This window comes from Asterias rubens, chromosome 8 (assembly GCF_902459465.1).
Source record: "Asterias rubens chromosome 8, eAstRub1.3, whole genome shotgun sequence".
Taxonomy (NCBI): Eukaryota; Metazoa; Echinodermata; class Asteroidea; order Forcipulatida; family Asteriidae; genus Asterias; species Asterias rubens.
In genome coordinates this window covers 6354684-6379347 of record NC_047069.1, presented here as the reverse complement: position 1 = coordinate 6379347, position 24664 = coordinate 6354684, and the positions used below count along the sequence as shown (strand labels likewise).

The 24664-nt window shown below is 39.4% G+C and overlaps 2 protein-coding genes across 3 annotated transcripts in view; both read right to left on the bottom strand.

Annotated features, from left to right (window-relative positions):
- The window catches only part of LOC117293200 (la-related protein 1B-like), a 44290-nt gene extending 25077 nt beyond the window's left edge, over nucleotides 1-19213 (bottom strand). Inside the window, exons 1-4 of the mRNA XM_033775421.1 lie at nucleotides 17329-19213; nucleotides 5872-5933; nucleotides 5024-5089; nucleotides 4262-4544 (exon numbers count right to left, since the gene is read on the bottom strand). Coding sequence (XP_033631312.1) covers nucleotides 4262-4544; nucleotides 5024-5089; nucleotides 5872-5933; nucleotides 17329-18079 — 1162 coding nt within the window. The 5' untranslated portion in view covers nucleotides 18080-19213. The remainder of the gene's footprint in view (nucleotides 1-4261; nucleotides 4545-5023; nucleotides 5090-5871; nucleotides 5934-17328) is intronic.
- A 1971-nt stretch (nucleotides 19214-21184) lies between these two features.
- LOC117293271 (probable phospholipid-transporting ATPase IA) overlaps nucleotides 21185-24664 on the bottom strand; it is a 60134-nt gene continuing 56654 nt past the window's right edge. For both annotated transcript variants that reach the window (XM_033775504.1, XM_033775503.1), the window contains one exon: nucleotides 21185-24125. In XM_033775504.1, the coding sequence (XP_033631395.1) occupies nucleotides 24054-24125 (72 nt within the window). In that variant the 3' untranslated portion in view covers nucleotides 21185-24053. The remainder of the gene's footprint in view (nucleotides 24126-24664) is intronic.

The following is a 24664-nucleotide window of genomic DNA, read 5'->3' as shown; positions in this document are numbered from 1 at the left end:
AAGAGCCGTTACAACCAGCATTTTAAACATCATTGGAAGTAATTAATTTTGCATATATTTCCCAAGAGAATACAACACACAATCCAGTTTAGATTGCAATTTTGTGCATGTGTTGTGAGTAGACCGAGTATAGTATAAGGCCCCTAGTGTAACTATGTGTCTAGAACCACCAGTCTCTTCAAGTACACATGTGCAGTGGGCGTCCAATGTGTGTGGCTCAGTGCAAAGTGTACCGATTACGTGTACAGTGTACAGTGCACAGAGCACACGTGGTGGATGATTTCAGCACCAGTGACTGAATTATGCTAAAATAATTCATACCTGTATGACTAAAGGGCCTATGCAATACAGGTGTTTTTTTTTTTTGTGAGTCCCTTTAAAAATTAATTTCATGGGAAACAACATTTTGTACCAAGAATTATATGCTCAAAATTAGTTCAACAAATTGAACGTTAGACAAGTTGGACTATGCTCCATAATAGACCTTTACCAAAGTGTAGCGGCGTTATTGATTTTTCTCCCATTCAACTCAATATAACCAAACTGAGGCTGGAAGGAGAAATAGTCTAGTCCTTTTTTTGTACCATGCATATTAGCATCCGTAACAGTTACTGGATACAGGGAACAGGACCAATATGGTGGCAGCATGAACTCTTTATTTTCATGGGGCACCAATTACTTCAGTTCAAAAACCTGATTCATAGCGGTGACAATGTGGCGTCACCGACATGCCAAGCTGTCCTGAACTGCCAGATGGTCAAGCTACAACTATTTTTTCCATGAATAACAGTTGTCCATATAGCCAGGGTGACAGATTGAAGGGTGACAGATTCCAGGTATTTTCATGCCTGGAATTTCATCTTTGAGAGGGCAAGGCCACTTCCATTATGCAAAGGGCACTTCCATTGAATAGTCTTAGTGTCAAGACTGTTAGTGTCTATGGTAAAATTTTGAAGAGGCACTAAGGCGAAGACAAGGGGCAACAGACGTCACAAACCCCTGTGAACTCCATGGTATTCCAGGTCTGGTTTTTGAAGCACTTGGAGCTGTTTTTTTTTTTTTTTTTTTTTAATATTTTGTTTTATTACATTCTCCAGATTAAAATTTGAGAAAAAGATCATATTTCCAGGATGAAAAGATATTGTCCAATTTGCTATTTAATAAGCAATATAAAATGGCTTAATATATTGTCCTATTTGCCATCTTAATGAAAAAATCAGCTGAGGATGTTCACTTCAACAGCGCCCTCTCGAGAGAGCATGGCCAGGTCGTTCCTTTTCACTCGTTTAACCCATTGCGCAATACACACAATTCAAAAAGTATGGTCTCGTTGTTTAAGTGTTCAGTCGCAATTGTGGACAGACAACGCAAAAGCCACATGTCATTAAACACTTGAGCGGTTTTAACATCAAACCATGTCTTCCAATTTGATACGTAATTGTCTTGTTTCCAGTCATATCCCCTGCAAATTACAACCGACAACAAAATGACAATATGGCAGGCTTCGCCAAACAGGAAGCCCTACATTTGCAACATTTCTGGGGGCCAGCCCTTATCAGCCAGAAAATAAGTAGAGATACTAAATGCTTATTAGCGCTGGTGCTAACTCGCCATATGGTTTTGTTCCCATAATGACACCCAGGACTGTATATCTTACACATGCACACCACTTTACTTATGACTTTATCACCAATAAAATTACTGACAAGATGGATAACTGTGAGTGTTACTGGAAGCGCAATGAACTAGGCTATCAATTTCTGTCACAAAGACAGACACGAAAGAACAAAACAGTTTACAAATCCATGACATTTTGACTAGTAAGTTATTCTTAAACTTTCCACATTGTCCATCAAAATCCTTCATCATCTGGTGACCAGTCGCCACCATTTTATCTCTTCTATTTGCATGTTTATGAAGCCCTTTGTCGAGAGCCACTTTGCATATTATTCATAAACCCCTTTGTCTGAGGGCCATTGGAAGAAAGGCAAGATTAAGATTATCACTGACCAATTTAGTTTGAAAAGGCTGTTCAACGACGCTTACCACAACAAGGTTCCCAGCCAAATTACCATGTCGCATAAACAATTTGTGACTGGTATACTGCAAATTTTTGCTAAGCGCAAAACTGTCTGCTTATGCAGCTCTATAAAATTGGGTCCATGTTTGGCAATAATCAGTTTCACAATCAGGCATGTAAAGGCATTCAGTCGGCTCACATTACCGCGGAATTCTGTGCTTACGATCCCTGTGAAGCACATAACTCTATGGGATGTAAGCACAGAATTCCACAGTAAGCAGAGCCATAAAAGTAAGCAGAGCCTTGTGTAGAAAGAAGCATTGTGCTGAGCATTCACATGCGTTGTATTCAAGTTCTGAAGTTGCCACAATCACGGTTGGAACCGTGCTGGCTACTTCATGCTGCATGTCTTGAATAGGCCTGGGCGAATTATTCGAATATCTGGTTAATAGCGAATAGGTTTTCCTATCCGTAACCGCGAATGCCTTTTTTTTCACAGATATCCGCATAGGGCGCGAATACCTATTTATAAACCGGATAGTTCTGTAATTACAACCAAGTAACCGGATATTCTTTAATATCCGAATATCCGCGAACGTCGGGTGACAACTGATATGAATGTTTTGTCTGAATCCTTATGAAACTTCTATAACGACAGCATAAAACAGCATAAATTAAGTATTTAACTATGCTCACCTCCGTGAAGAAGAGTTAAAACAATGACATTTGCGACGTATTTTGTTCAAAGATTACAAAAGTTTTCCTTCACGTAGAGTCAATCACGATCACAAGAAAAAGCAAATCGCCATCTTTAAATTAGATCTGGTCATTTTTTTTTTAATAGCGCCCTCTAGCGGCGAAAAAACTATTCGAATATCCGGTTAATTTCGGATAGTTGGCCAGCGGTATCCGAATAACAAAATTTCACTATTCGCCCAGCACTAACTAGTCTTGAACAAACCACTTTGAAGCCAACTGACATATAAGCAGGCACGCTTATAAAGACGCCTTAACAAAAGGAATGTGAATTAACACAAAAATGAAACGTGTCCATGTGTGTGTGTCGGTTGACGTGATAACAGGCCAAATACAATCTGTGCGGGAAGGGTTCAACAGTGGTGGACATGTTGACTCCCTCTGGAGGCTCATCGTTTTGCACAATGCATGCACCCAGAATAAGACGGGGACAATGGTCGCTGGAATCAAAAGTCAAACTCGCTCTTTCCTGGAGAATTATTAATAGCAATCACAAAATCCCGACCCTGTTCTTTTGAATGACGATTGTTTCCCATGCAACAAGGCAAGTGAAAGATTCCTGCATGCAATGGCCGATAATCGACTGTGGCTCATGGCCGACAGGATAGCTGGGTTCTATCAGAGTGTTCCTTCGAGAATGATGTTCCCCAAAAAAAACACTTTTGGGGAGCAGGAATCATTTTCAGGAATACCATACTGGTTAACCGATACACTTTCCCATACTTGATTCTTGTCTTAGATGATACATTACACAAACTAGGATTGAGGATGTGTGTAGATGAACCCAGGTTACCGTGGTCCAGTGGTTATACTGCAGGCTTTGCAACAACAGGGCTGTAGGTTCTAAATGTGGGTTGTGAATCCAGCAAGTACCAAGCTAACTGCTGATTTATCACTGATACTGATTAGAATAAAGACTGTTGCCTGAGCAAGACGGTTCTCTAAGAACAAACTCTACCTGGCAAGTAGATACACACATGGTGTTACGCAAACCAAATACATATTGATACCTCACCATGCAATGCCTCAAATCCTATATACTGTTGCCTAGTTCACACCACGGAGAGGGTCTTTTCGTCCACATTACCCCAATAAAGAAGGCACTTAACATGGCCATTAACTGCAGAGGCGAAACTCCCTGGTACCAGTTGGTCAAAATCTTGAGGCCGCCAAAGGACATCTTGAAACAAGCAACTAGGTCCACCAAGCAAGGACTCTGGAACCTAGCCACTAACTGTGGACATTTGAGATCAGCGGGACAGACCCCAGCTGTCTATGCGATAGAGTGAGTGAGTTAGTGAGTCTAGTTAATGAATCACAATTTCTTGATTTGGCTGTTTGTAAACGTAGACGTTAAACCAATGTTTGTATGAGAGAGATTGGCTGTTGCCCGCTTGGTGTTTATACCCAGAGTTTGCCGAGTTCCCGTCACTGGAAAAATCAAACAAACAAACAAACAGACAAACAAACAAACTCCAATCTCACCTTTCTTCTTGTCCTTGTCCTTGTCCTTCTCCCTCCTGTCTGCAGTGCGAGACTCTGACGCCTTGGAAGACGTCGCATGGGACCTGGCATCCTCCCTGTGCACTCGGGGAGCACGGACTTGCACCTCCCTAGCTGGAGATTTCTTGTTGTCTCGCCCTTTGGGCGGCGGGGGCGCCATTTCTTTCTTGGCAGGCGAGGGCTCTTTCTTCACAGGAGGGACCTCCTTAGCAGGTGCTTCTACCTTTTCCTTGACGGGCTCTTTTACTCTGGGAGACGGTGGCGCCTGCAAACAAATAGGAAGTCAAGTTTCTATTAAAGTTTCGTACAGGTTTTGAGGCATTGCAGGTATCATTGGGGTGGGGGGTAGGGAAGAAATCGGCAGGGACTACTCAATGTACTTTTGCTCAGTGGATCGAGGGGACATCTCATTATAACTTCACCGCCACAGAGCAAGTTCTTGATTGGTACCTAATCATCATCAGGCCTTAACAAAATTGGGGAAAAAAAGATGCAAAATCTCGATTGTGTTTTTTCTATTTTATTTTTATTTTATTGGTTTACCCTTTGTTTCACTTCAAAATTTTGATTTCATGAATATTTATGCTTACCAAATGGTTAATACGGTTGCCCTTTAATTCAAAAATAAATGACAAGACACATATTTTTAGCCATTCATCGATATATCAACTACAAAACAATCAGCACAAAACAAAACAGTTTTTAAAAGAATTTTCTAGAAGCACCCTTTTATGTAGGACTGACCTCTTTCTTAATCTTGGGGCCGCCTCCTAAGGATGGCCAACTGGTAAGGTCATTGAAGTCACTCGCCTGCATCAAGAAAAAAGGAGACAAATTTAGGAAATGCAAGTATCATAAACTCTTCTTAAATCTGCAGAAATTGCCTAACTCTATTAACAATCTTTGTTACAACCGTCCCTTGCTATTTTCTTTTGAGGGGCGGGAGGTGTGAGTGATAATGTTTCATTTCCAAGTGACAGAAGTAACTTACCATGGTTTAATAATAATAATAATAATAATAATAATAATAATAATTATAATAATAGTATCAAAGTCTCATATAGCGCCCTTATCTACCAAACAAGGTACTCAAAGATAATCACCACAAGAACCCCTTTCACCTCTGGGACCCCACCTCAAATCCCACAGGGGGCTTTATGTAGATTGGGTTTTCAGTCCCTACCTGACTGCGTGGGTTTTCCCTGCAATAAATCTCTTGGGTTTTTCTCCAACATCTAACACTGAAATTTCTTCATTGTCTTCTTTCTTCTTGTTTGGCTCTAATAAGAGCGTTGAAAATATATATCCAAATCCAAATCCAATAGGCCAAGACATTGCTATTATTGGTAATTTCTTCCATCAAATTTGATCAGTAAAAATGTCACCAGAAACAACATGACAAAGACATTTTGTTTTCTTTTTAGAAATTGGTATACAATGTTAACACCCTACTTTGGAAAACTGTCTATCCAGACATAAGCTATACTTTGACCTTTTTATGTTAATGGAAGAAGGTCATCTTTTTGGGGGGTGAACGATCATCCTTTTTCAGTTGAGGATCATTCCTCCATCCTTATGTTTGATGCACTTACCACAGTGTTCTTGTCATTTGAAGCTTTGACGACTGTCGCTTTAGGGAAACTAACCGGCTCTTCTGTAACTCAAGAAGAAACAAAAAGGACAAATAAGAAAACATTTCCAACAGTATTTTCTTTGTACTATCTATCACACTGTGACGGGGCTATGACACTAGTGGCATCAGTTATTACTTGTTGCCTTGTAACCAATTTCATTCTTTCAGCCTATTTTTTTAAAACAAATTACGATGTCCATGATAAAAAATTTTTAATTCATAACTACACATTCAAATTATAAATGTGTTTCAAATGACAACAGCCAGTATCTCCGCCCTCAATAAAGCTATTTTACTGCACGTAGCTTCGGAAAATTTGTATTAAACACACCACGTTCTCAGGTCAACTCTTTAACAAAACTATCTGTGCTGGTATCCCCACATATATTTTTTTATATAAAAAGCTTCAAATTGCTGTGCTTTGTGATGCGTGGCTGCCCAAAAAATAACTTCCTAGTTTGGTTGAATCTATGCTACAGGCCTCAAATTTAAGCTTGGGCGATATCGATTTATTTTATTCACGATATATCGCCGACAATATATCGCGATATTCGATATAATCGCGATTAATGAAATTTGACATCATCAGTCTTCAAACTCCAAGTGAAAGTTGTAGAAGAGACAATCATAGCTTAAGAGAGGTGTTCTAATGACCTATTCTTCTACTTTTACTCCAAACCTATGGGGTGCAAGATGTCTCAGCTAGCAAATACATCGCGATATTTAATCGATATTGCGATATATCGCGATTATCGTGATTATTGCAAGATATCGCGATATATCGATATTTCGATTCAAACCAAATCCATCCGATATCGAAATCGTTTCCAAATTAATATCGCGATATTCGATAATATCGTGATATCGCCCAAGCTTACTCAAATTGTGCGCATATCGGCTTGATACTCTAGTTAGTGCATTGGAAGAACCAAGACATGATTGAACACAGATATCCACAGTACAGAGCAGTATGCAGTGACATAGCATCTGATCAATCAAAGACCAATTCCATGTACACATTTTGTAACTCATACCCAAGGCTGACCAATTTGTTCTGAAATCCAAGTGATTAGCAAAAATTCCAACTTTGTATTTTCAGACGCCCACAGTACCAAGTACATGAAAATTGTCAACACAATGATAGCAGTCCGTGTGCACAACACAAACTACAGTGTATTTAGAGTTATTGATGTGCAATGATATAAAGGTCAATTTAGTGTACAAGAGCTGTCTGAACTTTATACACAAATATACAGTATGTACAATTTATCCTACTTATAAAATATGCAAAGCAGGGTACACAAATAACTACCCAGACCTAATAACTGGATAATTATGTTCAGTATAAATCATATTTGTGATTCATTTTATATTTCCTTCTAATTATGTTCTGAATGGCTAGCAAGGAAATACTATGGGGAGGACCTTCAACTTGGCCCTGAAAAACAAGACAGTTGTTCCTGGTAAAGGTCACTTCTGTGTAGAAATTCACATTTTTTTTGTTTTTAGTTGTACCCAAGGCACCGTGGCAAAAGCAAGCTTGGGTGACCCAGGGCCACCTGGGAAAAGTAACCTTCACTGTAGCAAGAATGGTTACATGTAACCGACCGTTTCAGAAACAGTTACACATTTACAAAAATCACCATAAACGTACAGGCTTAGAAGGCCAGTGCTATTATCAACAAGAATTTTTTTTGGAAATACGCTTCTTAATTTGTTGAGATCAGCAAGGCATTACAGACAAATTAGTCTTTTCAATATCATTAGAATCAGCATTCTGGATACAGGGTACATGATCAAAGTTGCTACATTCTAAAAAGGCATGACATTTGGTCCTTGGAAAAAAGTAAGAATATTTTATTGATAACAAAGGCTGACCTACATTATACACAAGGTAGAGGCTTTTTAATGAGGGAATCAATGTGTGGTGAAGAGGTTTTCAACTAGTGGTTTGATATCAACGAGGCCTGGTTCTTGATAATGTTACCAAGACGAAGTCAAGGTAAATTATCAAGAACCACGCCTCGGCGGGTTTAAACCACTAGTTGAAAACCGATTAAACACACTTTGATTCACATTCATAAGTACCTTTTCGGTCAAAAACATCATCACTTTTTGGTCAAAAAGTAAAATAAATGCAAAATTTTTAATTTTTTAATTATTTCTTTGAACACAACACCCCTCTAGCTATGAAATGGTATCTGCCCTCCGCCGCCCTCGAGTAAAAAACTCCTTATAAGGGAATGGTGTGCCCATCTCGCGCATCGCGTGATGTGGCACAACTGTTTCAGCCATTGCTCTCGACCAATAGGAATGAAGAAACTGTCTTATAAGAACAAGTGCAAGGTCGCGTATCCCCCCATGAATTAACACTTTTTACCGGTCATAAACAAATGTTTATACACACCCACGTGACGTGCTCTCCCCCATAGCAAAACTGTCTGAGGTATTTATGAAGAGACGTTTCAGGCTATGTAATCACTATTTTGTCTGATTTCGATTTTTCCAAAGGGTAAAAAAAAAATGGAAACCAGACTTACATGTCCGTAAAAAACAATATAACGCTAGTTGTTTTAACGTCATGCCCGATTCTAAATTCCATAGCTCTACCTATGTTTGAACTAAAATGTGTAGATTAAAAAATTTGAATTGAAAAAAAAAAAAGATCCATGACACTCAATTTTTCATTTTCTAATTCTATGGTGACAAAACTCAGTGAAGGATAATAACCACACCAACCACTGCCAGTTTCATATTAGCACAAAAACTTGCTAAGCACAGAAAATCTTGCCAGGCAATAACTTGTGTCTAGCCAAAATACAGTTAACCTTACGCTGTTATGACTGCTCTACACTCATATTTTGGTTAGTGAAGAAATTTGCTAAGCAGTATTCTCTGCTAAGCAGCATTCTCTGCTAAGCAGCTTGATAATTTGGGCCCAGGGCAGCAGTTTGATAACTTGACTAAAGTATGATTTATGCATGCGAAATTCCAATCTATAGTGAGTACAATAGTACAGATGTGTGTGTGCATATGTACTGTACACAGATAACAGTACAGCATGTGATAATTCCCAGATTGAGCAATACATGTTGTACGCTGACCCATGCCTCCATTGTACACGTTGCGTTCAACCATGATACGACTGAACACATGGGGATTTATTCATGAATGAAAAATAGCCTATACCTGGTGTACGTGCAGTCCATGTAAAATGGATAATAACTCAATAATCCAAAGAGTACAGTGAAGACACTACTACAAACAAGTACACCAGTTGTACAAGCACAGTACCAAAAATGTTTTATTGACTCCCGGCTGTACTGCTACTGGATTCTTGTAGTACATGTAGCAGTACGTAGTAGAGTAGTACATGTGGTAGTAGGCCACTTTACCTGAAGAAAAACCTCTTGTGGAAAAAAAACACACCCTCAAACCCTCCGATTAAGAGATTCTTCGGCCCCAAATTGCTGATTCAATGGCAAGTCATAGTGCCACTTCAAAGAGGAATTTACAGTCTTGATATTTTGTGAGAGCGCATTTGCTTTCTTTGGAATGCTCTTCCACTGCACCTCAGACTACAAGACACTCTCTAAAGCTTCAAAGTTAACCTGAAAACACACTTGTTCAGTTTAGGCTTTTAGACATCGCAGGCCCTTAACATCACTCTTCATGGGGCAAAGCAATTTCGCTCCAGAAAATTTAACCATGCATGGGGCACCGCAGCACTTGCTGTGGATATCGTTGGTTACATACATTTGGAGGCGTGCCATCATAAGCAGAGTTCCTTTTCTAATGTATGCGTCAGGAGTGTGAAATTACAAGCAGGCCACGGAGGTCACGACCTCCTTTGCACATGGTCTTGGCCCCCCTCAAAAGTTTCCAATGACTTTGAGATTTTTCCAATGAAAGTGCCCTTGTAAAATGAAATTGGCCTTGCCCTTTCAAAGATGAAATTCCAGGCCTGCAATTAAGAGCCCAATTCACACACAAAAAGGAAGCTGATGCTGACAAATTCTAAAGGCCCTCGTCTTGATAAAGACGAGGGCCTTTATCACATGGCAACAATCCTGCAAGGTTTTAAACGGACATTTAAGAACGAGTCACTACCTATTTATCCCATTCATAAATGTCCTTTTATTAATAAACATTTAAAAAAATACAATTACAGACACTTTGACAGTTGAAAATTCGAGAGGTTTGAAATATGTTTTTCATGTGTGTATGCGCGCGCGCTTAGAAAAAGATTGGGCGCGCGCGCTTAGAAATGGACTACGCGCCGTTACATAGCTATGAATTGCGCGTTCCGCGTGAAAATCTTGCGCTCCGACACGGACAAGCCAGCCGGTTATAAACACTGGTCATTATCAACCGTTTAAACACGCCCACGTGACACGCTCTCCACCAATAGGAGTAGCGAAACTGTCTGGGGTATTTATGAATACACATCACTTTCATTTTTTTTGCACAAAGGCATTTTGCAATTCGATTCCTATACGCTTTGCTTTTGAAAGGGCAAGGGCGATTGCCTCTATGCCACCTGGTCGTTGCTTTGGTGCCCTTGAAATGCAGTAGAAATTTAAAATTCCCCATTGGTTGCCTTTACCGATGACAAAATGCCTTGGTGCCCTTGCCCTCTCAAAAATGAAGCATCTAGGCCTTACTTATGCATTCAATTATAGACAACTGTCACTATGACATTTTGGTTTCGCAAGAAAGAAAATTACACTTAAATGTAATTTCAATGCATATTTTTTTTAATTGGTCACTCAGCCGTCCTATGGTGAATGGGGGGGAGGGGGGGGGGCAGCTGGTTTACTTAGCAGAAACACCTTTGCTCTTTGGGATTTCTGGTCTTTGATAAGCTAACCAGTAACCAGACATTATGAATGAACTTTGACTGCACTCGGCCTCTCCAGCATTACACATTTTGTGCAAACAAATCCTGTGTATACACATCCATGACATGAAGTATTGAACGCAAAGGATGCACACTTCATGTACAAGTGCTTTTCAGTCAGCATGTGCAGTGGAGCTTCACTATCACAAGCTACATGTACATGTACATGATGCTGGTACACGTACATACATTGTAGGCCAAATTTCATGGCTCAGCTTATTGCTGAATTCAGCACCTGCGTTAAAACATTTTCGCAAATTTCTGTGTTGACTGTGTGCGGAAAGAATACCAAGCCCTTGTAATGCTGAGTCTGCACACACACAAGCAGAAATTCCCAGCTAACCTGTGAAATACGCTTGCCATAAGCACAGAATTCCCTGCTTCCATAAGCGCTGATTCTTTGATAAGGGTACGCGGAGCTATAAACATGTGCCCTGGTCTTAATCAAAACAGTTGTCTAAAACTAACATTGTTTGTAAGGTAAGCAAGTTGAAGTCACTGTAATGAAATGAAGTGGACAATCCCCCTTTTTATAGAATATCAAAATGCTACACACAATCATTTGCTACTCAAAAATCATCAGTTGCTACTCAACATTATAGCATTAAGTGTGTACACAAAATGTTCAGTCCAAATATTTTACTATGCACAATTACTGGACAAAATCATTCCCTGAATTGTATTTGTTTTAAAGTTTGTTGAAGTGGGGAGTGACCATGTGAACCATACCAGGTTAAAGGTCTGTCAGCATGAGGGCTGTCAGGTAACTTTAAGCTTGTATTGTTCATTGTAACTGAATTAATTTGACACGCAGTTTTTAAATCTCCAGCAAATTATTTACCAAACCCTTAGTTTTAAAGTATTATGGAAAGACAGGCCTAATACTTCATGGGGACAACAAAGGTGATTGCCTCCATGCCCCCTGGTAATTGCCTTGGTGCTCTTGAAATGCTCAAGTACAAATTTCCCACATAGGTTGCCCTTTACCAAGGAGAAAATGCATTGGTGTCCTTGCCCTATCAAAAACAAAACATACAGGCCTGGAAAGATATTATACCCACTAGGGTTACACTACACTTGGATTATGATGCGACAAAGCAGTATCTTGGACCATCGCGATATTAATTTGGACATGATTTCGATATCGGATGGATTTGGTTTTAATCGAAATATATATATATTGCGATACAGCGATATATCGATTAAATATCGCGATGTATTTGCTAGCTGAGACATCTTGCACCCCATTGGTTTGGAGTAAAACCAGAAGAATAGGTCATTAGAACACCTCTCTTATACTATGACTGTCTCTTCTACAACTTTCACTGGGAGTTTGAAGACTGATGATGTCAAATTTCATTAATGGCGATTATATCGAATATCGCGATATATTGTCGGCAATATATCGTGAATAAAATAAATCGATATCGCCCAAGCTTACCCAGAAATTCCACATTTCAGACTTCATTAGGTACAGACACAAATCAATGGAAAAAAATATAGAGGATCATGCAATAATCAGCTCAGAATCTGGCCCAATATCATGGCTCTACTTGTTGCTTACAGAAGCAGGGAATTCCGGGCTTACGTCAAGCAATTTTGTTAGCAGAAAAATTTTGCTTGACGATTATTTTTTCTAAGCAAATCTTGAGCAGGGAACCAGTCACAACAATGTTAATTTACTTAAATTTTGGTTGGTAACCCGTTTTTGTGCTTGCGCAGGAGAAATTGAGCCCAGGACCCAATTTCATAGCTGCTACACAAAAAAATTGCTACCCAGGAAATTTCTTCCTTGATAAAAACAGGATTTCCAACCAAATTTCCATGGATTTTTAGGATAAGCAATTAACAGCTGAATAACAGTAACAAGCAATATCCAACAAATGGAAATTTGGTTGGTAATCCTGTTTTTATCAAGGAAGAAATTTCATGCTAAGCAAATTTTTGTGCTTATAGCAGCTCTATGAAATTGGGCCCAGGACACGAGAGGCTCCTTTTTCAAAACCAGAATATTATTAACATGACTCATGTCAGTTCCTTGGTCTTGATCTGGGTTTAGGTCAGGATGCATGATTGCATGTGTCACACACAGACCCATGTTCTATTTTTATCGAAGAGGTCTTGGCACAGACACCAATACAAATGTATGTAATTGGCCCACCAGTGCAAACTACACCTAGTTAATTTAAAGGGACGGTGAGGTACATGTATGTGAACTGGCTTCTCCCCAGAAATTTTTTAAACTGTTAGCCATTCTTCTTGACCCAATTTTGGAAATTTTGACCAAACGATGCCGAGTTGAAACAAGGTCTTCACTGTTTCTATACTTAGTATTTATCTTGGTTTTAACTGCCTCTAAAGCATTAAAAACGATTTTATCTTGATGATTTTTGTAAAATTAGTCCAGGCCTCAACCTTTAGCTTCAGAGGGGCAAGGCCACTTGGCCTCAAATGCTCTAAAAAAGAAAGGGGCACCAAGGCCATTTTCAAACCTTTATTTGTTGATGATTATGTTAATATACTTTTCACTGATTTCAAGATGGTGGTCAACTTTCCAACCCATACATGCCATATTTACTTCATTGTCGCTGTTTACATGCTGTGCAACTGAAATTGAATAAAAGTTTAAAAATATTTGTTTCTGAATTATTTAGTTTTTTTGCAGCACTCGAATTGCAAACTATTACCCCAGTAATTAACTTACCCCATGTTACCCCCTCCCCTTATTCATCGCCTTAATTAAACTCCCTTCTGCTCATCTGAAAACAAATAATTGCTCCAGAAAAAAGAATTTTTGAAAAAACCATACTGAAAAAAATATTAAGAAAACTTATTCCCTGCGTGCTAATCTGAAGGAAAAAAAGATCAATTAGTCTCTGGCTCACCACTACCCCAACTCTGCGAGACAAATGAGCCCCACCAACCCCACGCCAACAACCCACTAACAATTTTTTTTAATTTTTTTTATATAAATATGATTATGAAAATTAAAAATGAACCCCCAACCCCTTAGCAATTGGCCTAGCATTTAGCTAAACTTGTCAGTTGTATTGTGCATGCCGACGTTTATGCCACGCTAGACTGCGCTAAATAAATACTATAAAAACGTAAACAAACGCAACTAATTAAAAAATGCTCCCAAAGTTGGCACTTTCCTGCCACTCCAGCCCTTTCGCCTTCCTGCTTATTTTTGCATCTTTTGTGGGATGACATGCTGATTAGTCAATAATAAACTTGATGGAGTATGATAATTTCCAAAATTAGGGCTCTGCCGTTACCTCCATCAATCCGATTTTGATGTTTTACAATTCCACGCTTGTTTTGTGTACACAAACATGTGGTTGGCAATGAAAAACAAAGTCGCAAGGCAGGCAGATCACTGGTAGTGGTGGGTCACAAACATTAATCCAGTACAAGCCTTGGACACCAGCGAAATAGCCAGGGGAAAAACATAGACTGTATCCAGCCCCTGGCCGCGCGCCTCCCCCGCCCCATCCGCTACAAATACAGATCTCAATAGACAAAATCAGTGCGAAAATGCGTAATTTAGTGTAGGGACTTGTAGCGAGTTTATACATTGGAGTAGTCTGGTGCTGCGTTTTTAGCAGTAAACAGCTCAACTACGTTTGATATGGTTACCATGCCACGTTCTCGACACATTTTTTATTGCACAGAAAAACATTGTGAAAACTAGTGTGCGGGATCATACATTCCGAATTTTACCTCCATATAAATTAAATGGATCACAATGTTAACATTAAATAACATTTTCGAATAAACAATGTTATGGAATCAATGGAAAAGGGCAGTGGCCAAGTGGCCGTAAGGTACATGATTTTTAAAAGGGCTTCATGGCAATTCGCTGGGGCATCGCGGCACTGGCCACTGGTGGCCGCTGTAGAGGTCGAGGCCTGTTAGTCATAACACAAAATAATGTTAACAAATCAAATTGTGCCAACTGCCAAAATGTGAGCGAATTTGCACACAATTCAAGCACATACGCCCGAAATGCCAGCTTGTGCATGGGGGGAAGCCTGATACGTGTTTAAGTACAGGATTATTACTTCCTTCTCATATGAGCAAGGCAGTTTTTCCAAAGGGCACCCATATGTGAGAAAGGTAAATTTTTACTGGAACATTTCAACTGGCACCAAGCGAATATCCAGGGAATGAAGGCAACTGCCTCTGTTATCTCCATGAGGCAATTTGCCTCTACATTGTACTATGTTGCTGAGCCACGAAGTATCAGGCTTGCATTAGACTGCCAACTCCACCAGATTTTGTGAATGAGTCCTCGAAGGTCACTTTACAAGGAACCATTTCCTCGTAAAGAGCTACCATCTAAAGTATACAAGATTGTCAAGCCTAAACCTTTGGGCCTATCAAGACCAAAGCTGGGACCAGTGGCCAAAAATCTTGCAAGGCTTACTCAGGCGTGAAAATGAGCTCACCCTGCTACTCTACCACACTAAAATACTGCCACAACTCCTTAAAAATGCCATGTTTTATGAAAAAAAATAAAAATACCATGTCTGTTGATGACTTCCTTGCACAACAGTCTGACTGGATTAGCTCACCAATGGGAGACTTTGGAACGCTAGGTGGCATGCAGCCCTGATACTTCGGCTTTTAAGGGGCACGGCAGTTTTGCCTTGACTTTTTGTAAAAATTTAGGGCACCAAGGCAATTTTCAAAAATTTGAAAGGGCATCACGGCAATCATAAAAAGTTGCGAAGGGCACGACGGCAGTTTGAAAAAAAACCTCAGTGTTGCCTGTAAAAAATAGTTCTTCCAATTTTTCCATTTTCTAACTATTACCCAATGAAAAAAGAAAGCATTCATCTAATTCAACAAAATAAAGAACAACTACTTACAATACACAATAAATAATTTTTGTTCATACGTAATCCTACTATTGGTCATGCACGTTGTGTAGTTTTTCGTAGAGACGCTAAAATTCCCACGTAACTGCTCCATTTTGACACGATGTTGACAGAATAAATGCATGCGGTGCGCGACGGCTATGCTGTACATGATGGTACACCAAGCATGGGGAAAACCACTTTCCCAGCATGCACAGAAACGTCGAGTCTTTGTCTCAAGGCGTTTAGCGTTGGTTTGCGTAATTTTACCACTAGAGGACGTTTAATCTCACGCTATCGCTTTGTTTCGAAACGCCCTCTAGCGTTCGATGTTTCTAGTATTTTTTTGTCGCACACAAAGAACAACGAACAACAGGCCTGAAATCTGCTGTTGTGCCTTACGTGCGTGAAATTGGGGTCTATTTCGTTGCGTGAAATTTACACAGACATCGGGACTTTTTGGCATATTATTTCGAACTTTGACAACGTTGAATATAATTTGTTTTCGGGAGGAAGGGCACGGCGGCAATGATGAGAAAAGGGCACGGCAATCATTGCCGTGAAAAATTGGGTTTTTGAAAGGCATTGCGGCAATCGGTAGGGGCAACGACGGCAATTGCCGTCGTTGCCGACGTGAAGTATCAGGGCTGGGCATGCATCAGACTTACCAGGTAAATTTCCATTGTTTATGTAGTTATTCTTAGCGTGCGCACACACCGAGAACAATGGATTTTACTTGGCAAGTCTGCTGCCACCAAGCGTCCCAAAAGTCTCCCATTAAGAATTTGCCCGAATGGTGTCCATGACATTAAAGTTGGCACCAATTACATCCATATTCGGTTGTGATTCGTAGTTGATAATTACACTGATATGAAGGGGACCAGGATTGCTTGGTTGCATTGAAGAACCTGCACACATCGCACTGTCCCAACATGAGAAAGAAAATAGTGAACTTGTTGGACCATGGTAAGTAGAAAAGTTGACCATCTGTGTTTCTCGCTTACATTGACATTGTACTTCATTGTCTTTTTTGATTGAATTTTTTTGAGGTAATCAAGTGTATCTTGTGAAATTTCACAAGCAGTTTGTAATCGTTGTTGCAATGATTTCCCCACCCTTATAAAAAAATCCTGGTGAGAGAGCTGGCTGGTACAATCATGAAAATGGACTCCTGTCCCTAATAGCGTTTTGAACATAACATGTAAGGATAACTTTCCGTATGGCGCCACCACTTTTTCACTCATTTTTACAAAAAGGATATCAATCAGGTAAATTAGATACTATACTATTTTATTTCGAATGAAAAAGTGGTGGCGCCATACGGAAACTTTTCCACATGTAATACTGAAGAAACTGTCACAAAAATACACAACTGATTTCATTGGTTACCTTCATGAAAATATTCTAGTATATAAACAAGCTCTAGATTTTAAATTAATGATTTATTTTGACTTGTGACTCGACTTCACTTGACTTTGGAGCACAGCTTGTGACTTGACCAAAGTTGACTGTGAATGAGAGACGTCAGTGCTTTTCAGAAAATATCATGGATTTCAGGTGCAATAATCGTTACTTGCGCTTCAATGTCTATCAATACAAACATTTTGTAGGCATGGTTGTTTTGCTCTGATCATCCTTAGTTAAATATACTCACCTTTTGATGGTGTTGGTTTTGGGGCTGCCACCACTGGCGGTTGTGGCTCAGTCGGCGTTGTAGGTTTCGCTTCCTTCTCGTAGCTCTTGACTGGAGGAACGGGAGGTGCAGAGGGTATCGTTGACACAGCAGGAACATCAGCAGCAGCAGCAGCAGCCGGTTCACTCTCAACAGTTTTCTCAGTTTTAGGGGCTGGCAAAACCGCAGTCAGAGGAGCCGTAGAAACTAATGGTTTGTTTTTAGTCCAAGCATTGACCTTTGGGGGCAGAGCCTCTTGTATGGTGAATTTTTTCTCCGGTTTCTCTTCCTTTTCGGGCTTCGCTGGTGTTTTCTTATCAACTGCTTCACTGGTGCTCTTCTTTGCATTCGATACCAGAGTGTTGTTTGCTAACCCTACGTTTTTAGTTTTGGGTTCTTGTGGCGTCGTTTTGGGTTTGTCTTTAATGTGTTGCTCTTTCGGGTTCGCTGGAGTGGCAGTTGTGCCGGCTCGATGCCAGGGATTCACCTTTGGGGGCGGAGCCTCAACGTATTCTTGCTTTGCAGATTCACTGTTGAGCTCTTCAGTTGTGTTTTGCTCGGCGTTGTTCATCCCAGCAACAACTGGTTTGACGTTTTCTTTGGATTCTGTTGAGTTGATGAGCTCGGGTCGCATCGAGCTCACTTGCGAACCCGTGCTCATGACTTTGCTGCTGTCACTCTGATCCTGAACTACACTGCTGTAGCTCAGCTGTTTGGCAACCTCGGCTGCCATGCTGATTTATTAGTTCCAGCGCAAGGCTATGTTTGAAAACTCAATTCCTTTATACCTATTTTAAAAGGTGTTTTTCCAAAATCAAATGAGGTAACCAGGAAGCCTAATTAACTAGGACTTACAGTTACACAGCAATTTAAGAAATATTCACTCTATATTGAAGTACAATTGTCAATAGTCTTGAATAATGCGAGCATCAATATTTATGAAATTTGGTGCTCACAGGGAAAGCTGCTGGTGCTACATTTATACACTATTTTCCTGAAATTGTTTTCAATTGGTGATTTTTTAACTTCAGATTTTCTAATGTTTTCTATTCCTTGTAAATGTAAATTGTAAATGTGTCTATCAACAAAGAAGCATCGAGCTATCATTCAAGAATCAAATATGGTGAAACGTTTTAATTCTGGACAAGAGAAAATAACCTGAGGTTGAAACTCGAAAGAGCGTGTGCGGCCGAGCACACACTCACACAGCGTGCGGGCACCACACGATAACCTCGCCGTCTGCGGAGAGTCACGTCGAGAAAATGATGAGATTTTCCGGCAATGTGGAGCCTTGACTAGACGAAAAACAAATAGGAAGACGTAATTAGTCAAAAAAGTGGGCTCCCAGCTCTGTTTTAAACAATCAAACACGTGTCTTTAAACGATAAAGTTCCATCCAATATGGTGCGATTTTGTATAGGCGTTTTACACACGACGACCTGCGCTGGTAAAAGTTCACGGGGAGATTCGGAGGTCAGCGCTACACTACACATGTGCGTAAATCAGCACGGTGAAATTCTACTAAACCTCGGCTAGCACTGCTAACTTCATCGGCGAAATTCGCCTCACAACTGCATGATTTTCTCTCCAATCTTAGTCAATTACAGTTTTCTCTCCTTCGCAATTGTGTTTACCGTGTTTATGAGCTCCAAAGAATGCATTTAGCTGTTAAATATCACATCCTCAAGTTCCACATCGTCTTTACTTCAAGCACATGTCGCCATCCTTTCTCAGCCGAGACCGATAGATTGGTGCCGGGTAATTCATGGACAATTTTGGGGATAGTGCGCGGCGGTGCACAGACCAGAATCGACCCAGCCATTTTTTACACGTTGTGCAATGTATCATCCGGACATACAGTACAGACTGGCGTGTACACATACGTATGCTAAGGGAGGCAGGCAGGTCCATACTCACTGGTGCCCAGTAAATGTGCACTGTAGCCGTTCATCAATGTGGTAACCACCGTATCGTGCCTCGTTTACCTATCCGGTGACGTCATTATCCTAAGCACTTGGGGGAGGGGCTGAGCATGGTCTGATGAGGAAGGGGCAGTCCCATTATTATTTGGGGCTAGTCTAGTCCCTAATTATATACAAAAATCCTGGTAAAAAAAGTAACCACTCACCCCAACTAAAGCAGAAAAAAAGTTATGGCCTGACGTTTCGAAACTAGCTAGCTGAGCCTTTCTTGAGTGTGATGGCCCTTTGCAGCAAAAATTTGGAAAACTGGGATGAAAGGACCACTGTATAAATGCATAATCATTCAAAAATTGAGATCAATTTTAAGATGACTGCGAAACTCTTTTTCTTGTAACAGTATAAGAAAGTGTAACTCCTTCTTTTGCGTCTAGAATGATGGCTCGATGGCTTTTTTGAACTTAGACTTTACTATGAAAAAAAATAATAATAATTCGTAGGCATAATAATTGTTTATCTGGTTGTTTGTTTTGTTTGTTTGTTATTTTGTTTGTTTGTTTGTTTGTTTGTTTGTTTGTTTGTTTGTTTGTTTGTTTTTGGAAACAAACTTTATAGGAGTGAAGATCGTCGCAAACGGCGCGTCGAAAGTGAATGAAAAAAACCCCAGAAATTGCAAAAACTCTCACAGTAGAGCGCCCTCATTGTCAAGACAAAGAAACTTATTTACCATAAAATAGCCCCCTCTTGTGGATCAGGACAATACCCCAATCATACTTTTGTACTTTTTAAAGCTATCAAACACCTATTTTTTTTTTGTTAGGGGTCAGCTATTACAATGGCAACTGTTTGTCTGAGTCGGTCAAATGTTCTAAACGATTGTAATGTGTAATTTGTTTTTCCTTTTTACTTGTTTTTGTTTTCCCTCAAAAAGTGAGTGATGTGCCACATGATCTGTTGACTCAAGGGAAGCCTTTTTTGATTTTGTCTTTCAGCCTGTACATGTATCTGGGGATTCAAACTTTGAGCATATCAGTTTGGAATGGCGCAGTTTGAACAACTTTACATGCCAAAAAAGTCATGTAGTGATAAATTAAAATATTTGTAAAAGAAATGGGCAACAAACCCTCTCTAATTGCAATATTTTTTTCAGGTAGAACTCGGTGAAATGAAATGTGGAAAGTTTTATAACATGTGAAACTTTTGAAAAAAATACCAGTTGGTGGCACCCCACCAGGTAAAATAAATTCCAGGTACGCAGGTGGTGCTGACCATAGGGCAAGCTGTGATAGCCAACAGGGACAAATGGCGTCTTATACTGATATATCTTTGCCTGGTTCTGTTTGCTATAGTTTCATGTATACTGAATCTTGTTCCCCTTCCACTTCAAGACTTTGATCTTTGTTCTTGTAAAACAAATTCTTCCATGAAAGGTTTTTAACTGGGGGTGGCCGAGGGTTGACTAATGAAGAAGAGGCTTTTTATGAAGACCAGCTAGCAGCTTGAGATGTTGTTGAACATGATTGAGTATTGGCTGACAGGAGATTGTTCCAAGACTTGATGGTCCGAGGGGGAGGGGGTTGGGGAGTTGGCATACATTTGTGAGTTTGTAGCAGGCATTTCAAGTTGGTTTGGGAGTTCTCGTCTGCATCTGTCAGGTTTGGGTTTGTTTCTGGTGGTTGATATCAAGATGGTTGATATCAAGATGCCCATTAATCATTTCATAAAAGCAATTCAGTCAATGTGCTTCCCTTCCGTCGTTTAGAACCCGGCTTTGTGAAGTATAATGTTCAGATCTTGATAGAAAAGAAAAATGGCTGCACGATAACAATTTTGTTCCAAAGTTACAGCCATACACACACCTTCTGTTTCAAATCTTTGTGGAAAGTAAACCAATGACAAATCAAGCGAACACAATAAAATGAGGACTCACTTTGTGAGATCTGTTTGCCACATTTATTCATTTTGAATATTAACTGCGTGTAAGTTGAAAGTTAACACTGTTTCTATAATTTAAATCACAGTTAATGGCACTACACAGGGAAGCAAATTATTACACTGTACTACAGTTCATGGCTGTCATCATACGTACTATCCAAATGGGATGATACTTGTATCCTCTTCGGGACCATTAAATCCCAATTGAGGATAAGAAAAGACATGAATGGGTGAGAAAGATATCTTGTATGACTAACCCCATTGGGAAAATTTGTATCCCGTTTGGAACCCATTCCCCTAAATGAGGACACAGCAATAAGGACACAGCGAATAACACCACCTATAGGGTTAAATATAAACTACATAATTCAAGGTTTCAACCCTAAACACTTTTAAGTATTGCAGCGGCACCGTACATATCTTAATTATGTATCGATCAAATTTCCTATCAATCAACTGCAAAGAGACCTAGGCACTTTAGAAATTAAAAGATAAAAAGGCGAAGGAAAGTTTCAAAAATTCCTACAATATTAATACTGAAAAATAGATTGATTGTAAGAATGCAGAAACCCGTAGAAGAGGGCGCCATCTTGGGACAAACAGGTCTTTAAAAAATTAGCATGGAATGCAAAGAAAGCTAAGGTTAAGCTCACCCTGACACAAACCTAAATCTGTAAGATTGATACATAAAGAGGTTGCACATTTTGCTATTAACTTAGTCTATTATCTTGTGTTTTCTATTTATTTATTAAATAAAATCTCGGTGGACTTTGCTAAAAAAACAAAACATTGCACTTCAAAATAAAATATACATAGCACAGGTTAGCGCATCTTTATGTATTTTGTTGAAACCAACAGTTCTTTTCAGAACCACCCAAACTCATTAGAGAAAGTCATTCATGGTGTTACTGCAAACCTTTCCATATCGTATTTGCCGTCACCTTACCCAACGGGCTACTCGTCCCAACTCGAGATTTGTGACATCGGCTACCATACACATGTGAATGCCCAATATCAAACTAAGTCCAGTAACTTTACTATTATTACCTAATGATTGTAACAAAGAGTGTCCTCCTCTGAGATTTGGGGCTAGTATAAAATACTACTAAAACATCCATATTTTGTCCTCCCTATAAAATCAGCGTCTAAAGATCATTCGATGAACCAGTAATTTCATGAAATATCTGATAATGTTAATTACATTTTACTTTCTTTGGAAAATTTTAAACTTGGAATTAGCTACAAAGTTTGATTCCATCGATTAACAGCTATTTTTACAATGCACAACAATGAAAATACAACTATAGCAAAAGGCAGGCAATCCGACACTCCAAATAACAAGATCCTTAAAACTACCCATCTCGTCTCAATTTTGTACATATCATAGTCCACATAATTTCGTCTACAATTATCATATTCTAGTCAACATTTACACAAACTCTTTTACAGTAACATAAATAACAATTCACCACTACTAACATCAGGTACAGTCATATTTCATGTGATATTTACTTTGCCTTTGTGTCCGAATGGCCACGGCCTACAAACCACACCCAAACATCACCCTTTATTTTGCCACTCCACACTGACGCTTCGCAGAGTCATTTCCAAAACAATAATTCCCTACCCTGTTTATCCAATTGACGCCAAGTCGCGTCACGGGGGAGATGAACAAGGTTGGTAACTACATGGAGTCGTCCACATTGTTTCGAAGAGGTTTTTAAGAGTTTCCAGGTCTTTTTTTTGGTCATGTTTATTGTGAAAAAATGACTAGGATCTGTGTGTAAGTTATATAGAACAAATGTTTTTTCCATTACACTCGGTTCAGATTTCACCTTTGTGAGTATATTCTGTGACATACACAAATAGGCATCGATTATTTAAATATTATTGGGCCCAAAGTTTCATCCTCATCAAAATTGTTCTAAAAAGGTTTATCGTATTGGATAATGTGCAGCATTGTCCTCCTCAAATGAGCGATAAATTTTGAGCAAAAGTGACACCATTAGTGCGAAGTGGTTTTCAGAGTTGCTGTCCTTTCTGAATGAGCACTGGTAGTAGTGCACACGCACATATCCTCTCCACCACTTTGGGAGTCAAATCAAAAAAATGTACTCGAGAAAAATTGTAGATGAACATCATGCAGAGGTGCATTGTGCTTCGTGCAAGAGGTCAATCTGTGAAATCATGTAAATGGTTGACATGTATTGTGCGAAGGTGATTTCCGCCTTGTGAAATGTTATGTGGCATTTTAACTCAAAGGTACGAGTCTAGTTATATAAAAACCCAAACCATTGTTTAAACCACATGTTTGTATAGTTAGTTCAGAGCACAATTTCATAAAGCCTGCAAGCATACACATTTGCTAAGCACAGACAACTCTTGATTAAGAGAATCTGGTTACCAACCAAAATTCCATGAAATTTAAATTGCTCCACTCATTTTTTTGCTTAGCAAAAAAATTGGCTATGAAGTATTATTTGCTTAACAGCTTTATGAAATTGGTCCCTAATCAGATGGGCAAGTCTCAAGAAAGATATATTTATAATATTATATAAAATCATCAGATGACCTTTAACCTCTGACCTGCACTATTTGCACCTATTTGCACTGGCTGTCAATTGTGTCTCTACTCTCCAAAATATCTTCTCAAGATATACAAGTTATTTATCATAAATAAAGGAAGGAATTAAATACACATGGATAAGTATTTTTTTCTTATAATTCAGAATATAAAAGAAAAACAAGGTTGCCTAGAAGATATGTTTTTCAGAGGAATGTTAGAACTTGATGTTATTGGAGTCAGGGAATGATACGTTACTGTCAACGTCTAGCTTGGCACATCTCCGGTGATCATCGGTTCTCAGGGATGACCACTGCTCCTTCAGGTCGTTTCGTTGAATCAAATACCCGGATGACTTCACCCTACAAGATGAAATAAGAAAAGTAAAATATGAAGATGAACTTATTACGCCATCTTTAGCTCTAACCATTTTGGGAGAGTCAAAATTCCATCAATAGTTTGTTGGACACCCATAGATGGATTGCAAGACATTGTCCACCATCTTTGATGAATTGTGCACGCGTTATGAGCTATCAATGGCTGAGATTCCTATGTAGTGCTAACAAGCGTATACTTCTCAACTGTTTTACATAAAAGATGGCGGCCAATATAGCAACCCATCTATACTTGTGTAAAAAAAAAAAAAAAACTGTCCTCTACCCACTGGGCAAGCTTCCATCTGCTCTAACATTATGTATTCTTATGCAGAGCTAAGAGTGCAAGCACCAATAGATGGATTGCACTAAGCGTCATCGTCCGCCATATTTGATTAAATGTGCCCGTGTTAAAGGCTATCATTGGCTAAGAGCTGTGAATAGAGTGAATAGGAAATTATGCAGGAATGTTCAGTTTTCGATGTGGAAGGAAACCCCCAAATGGAGAAAACCCCTTGCAGTTAGGT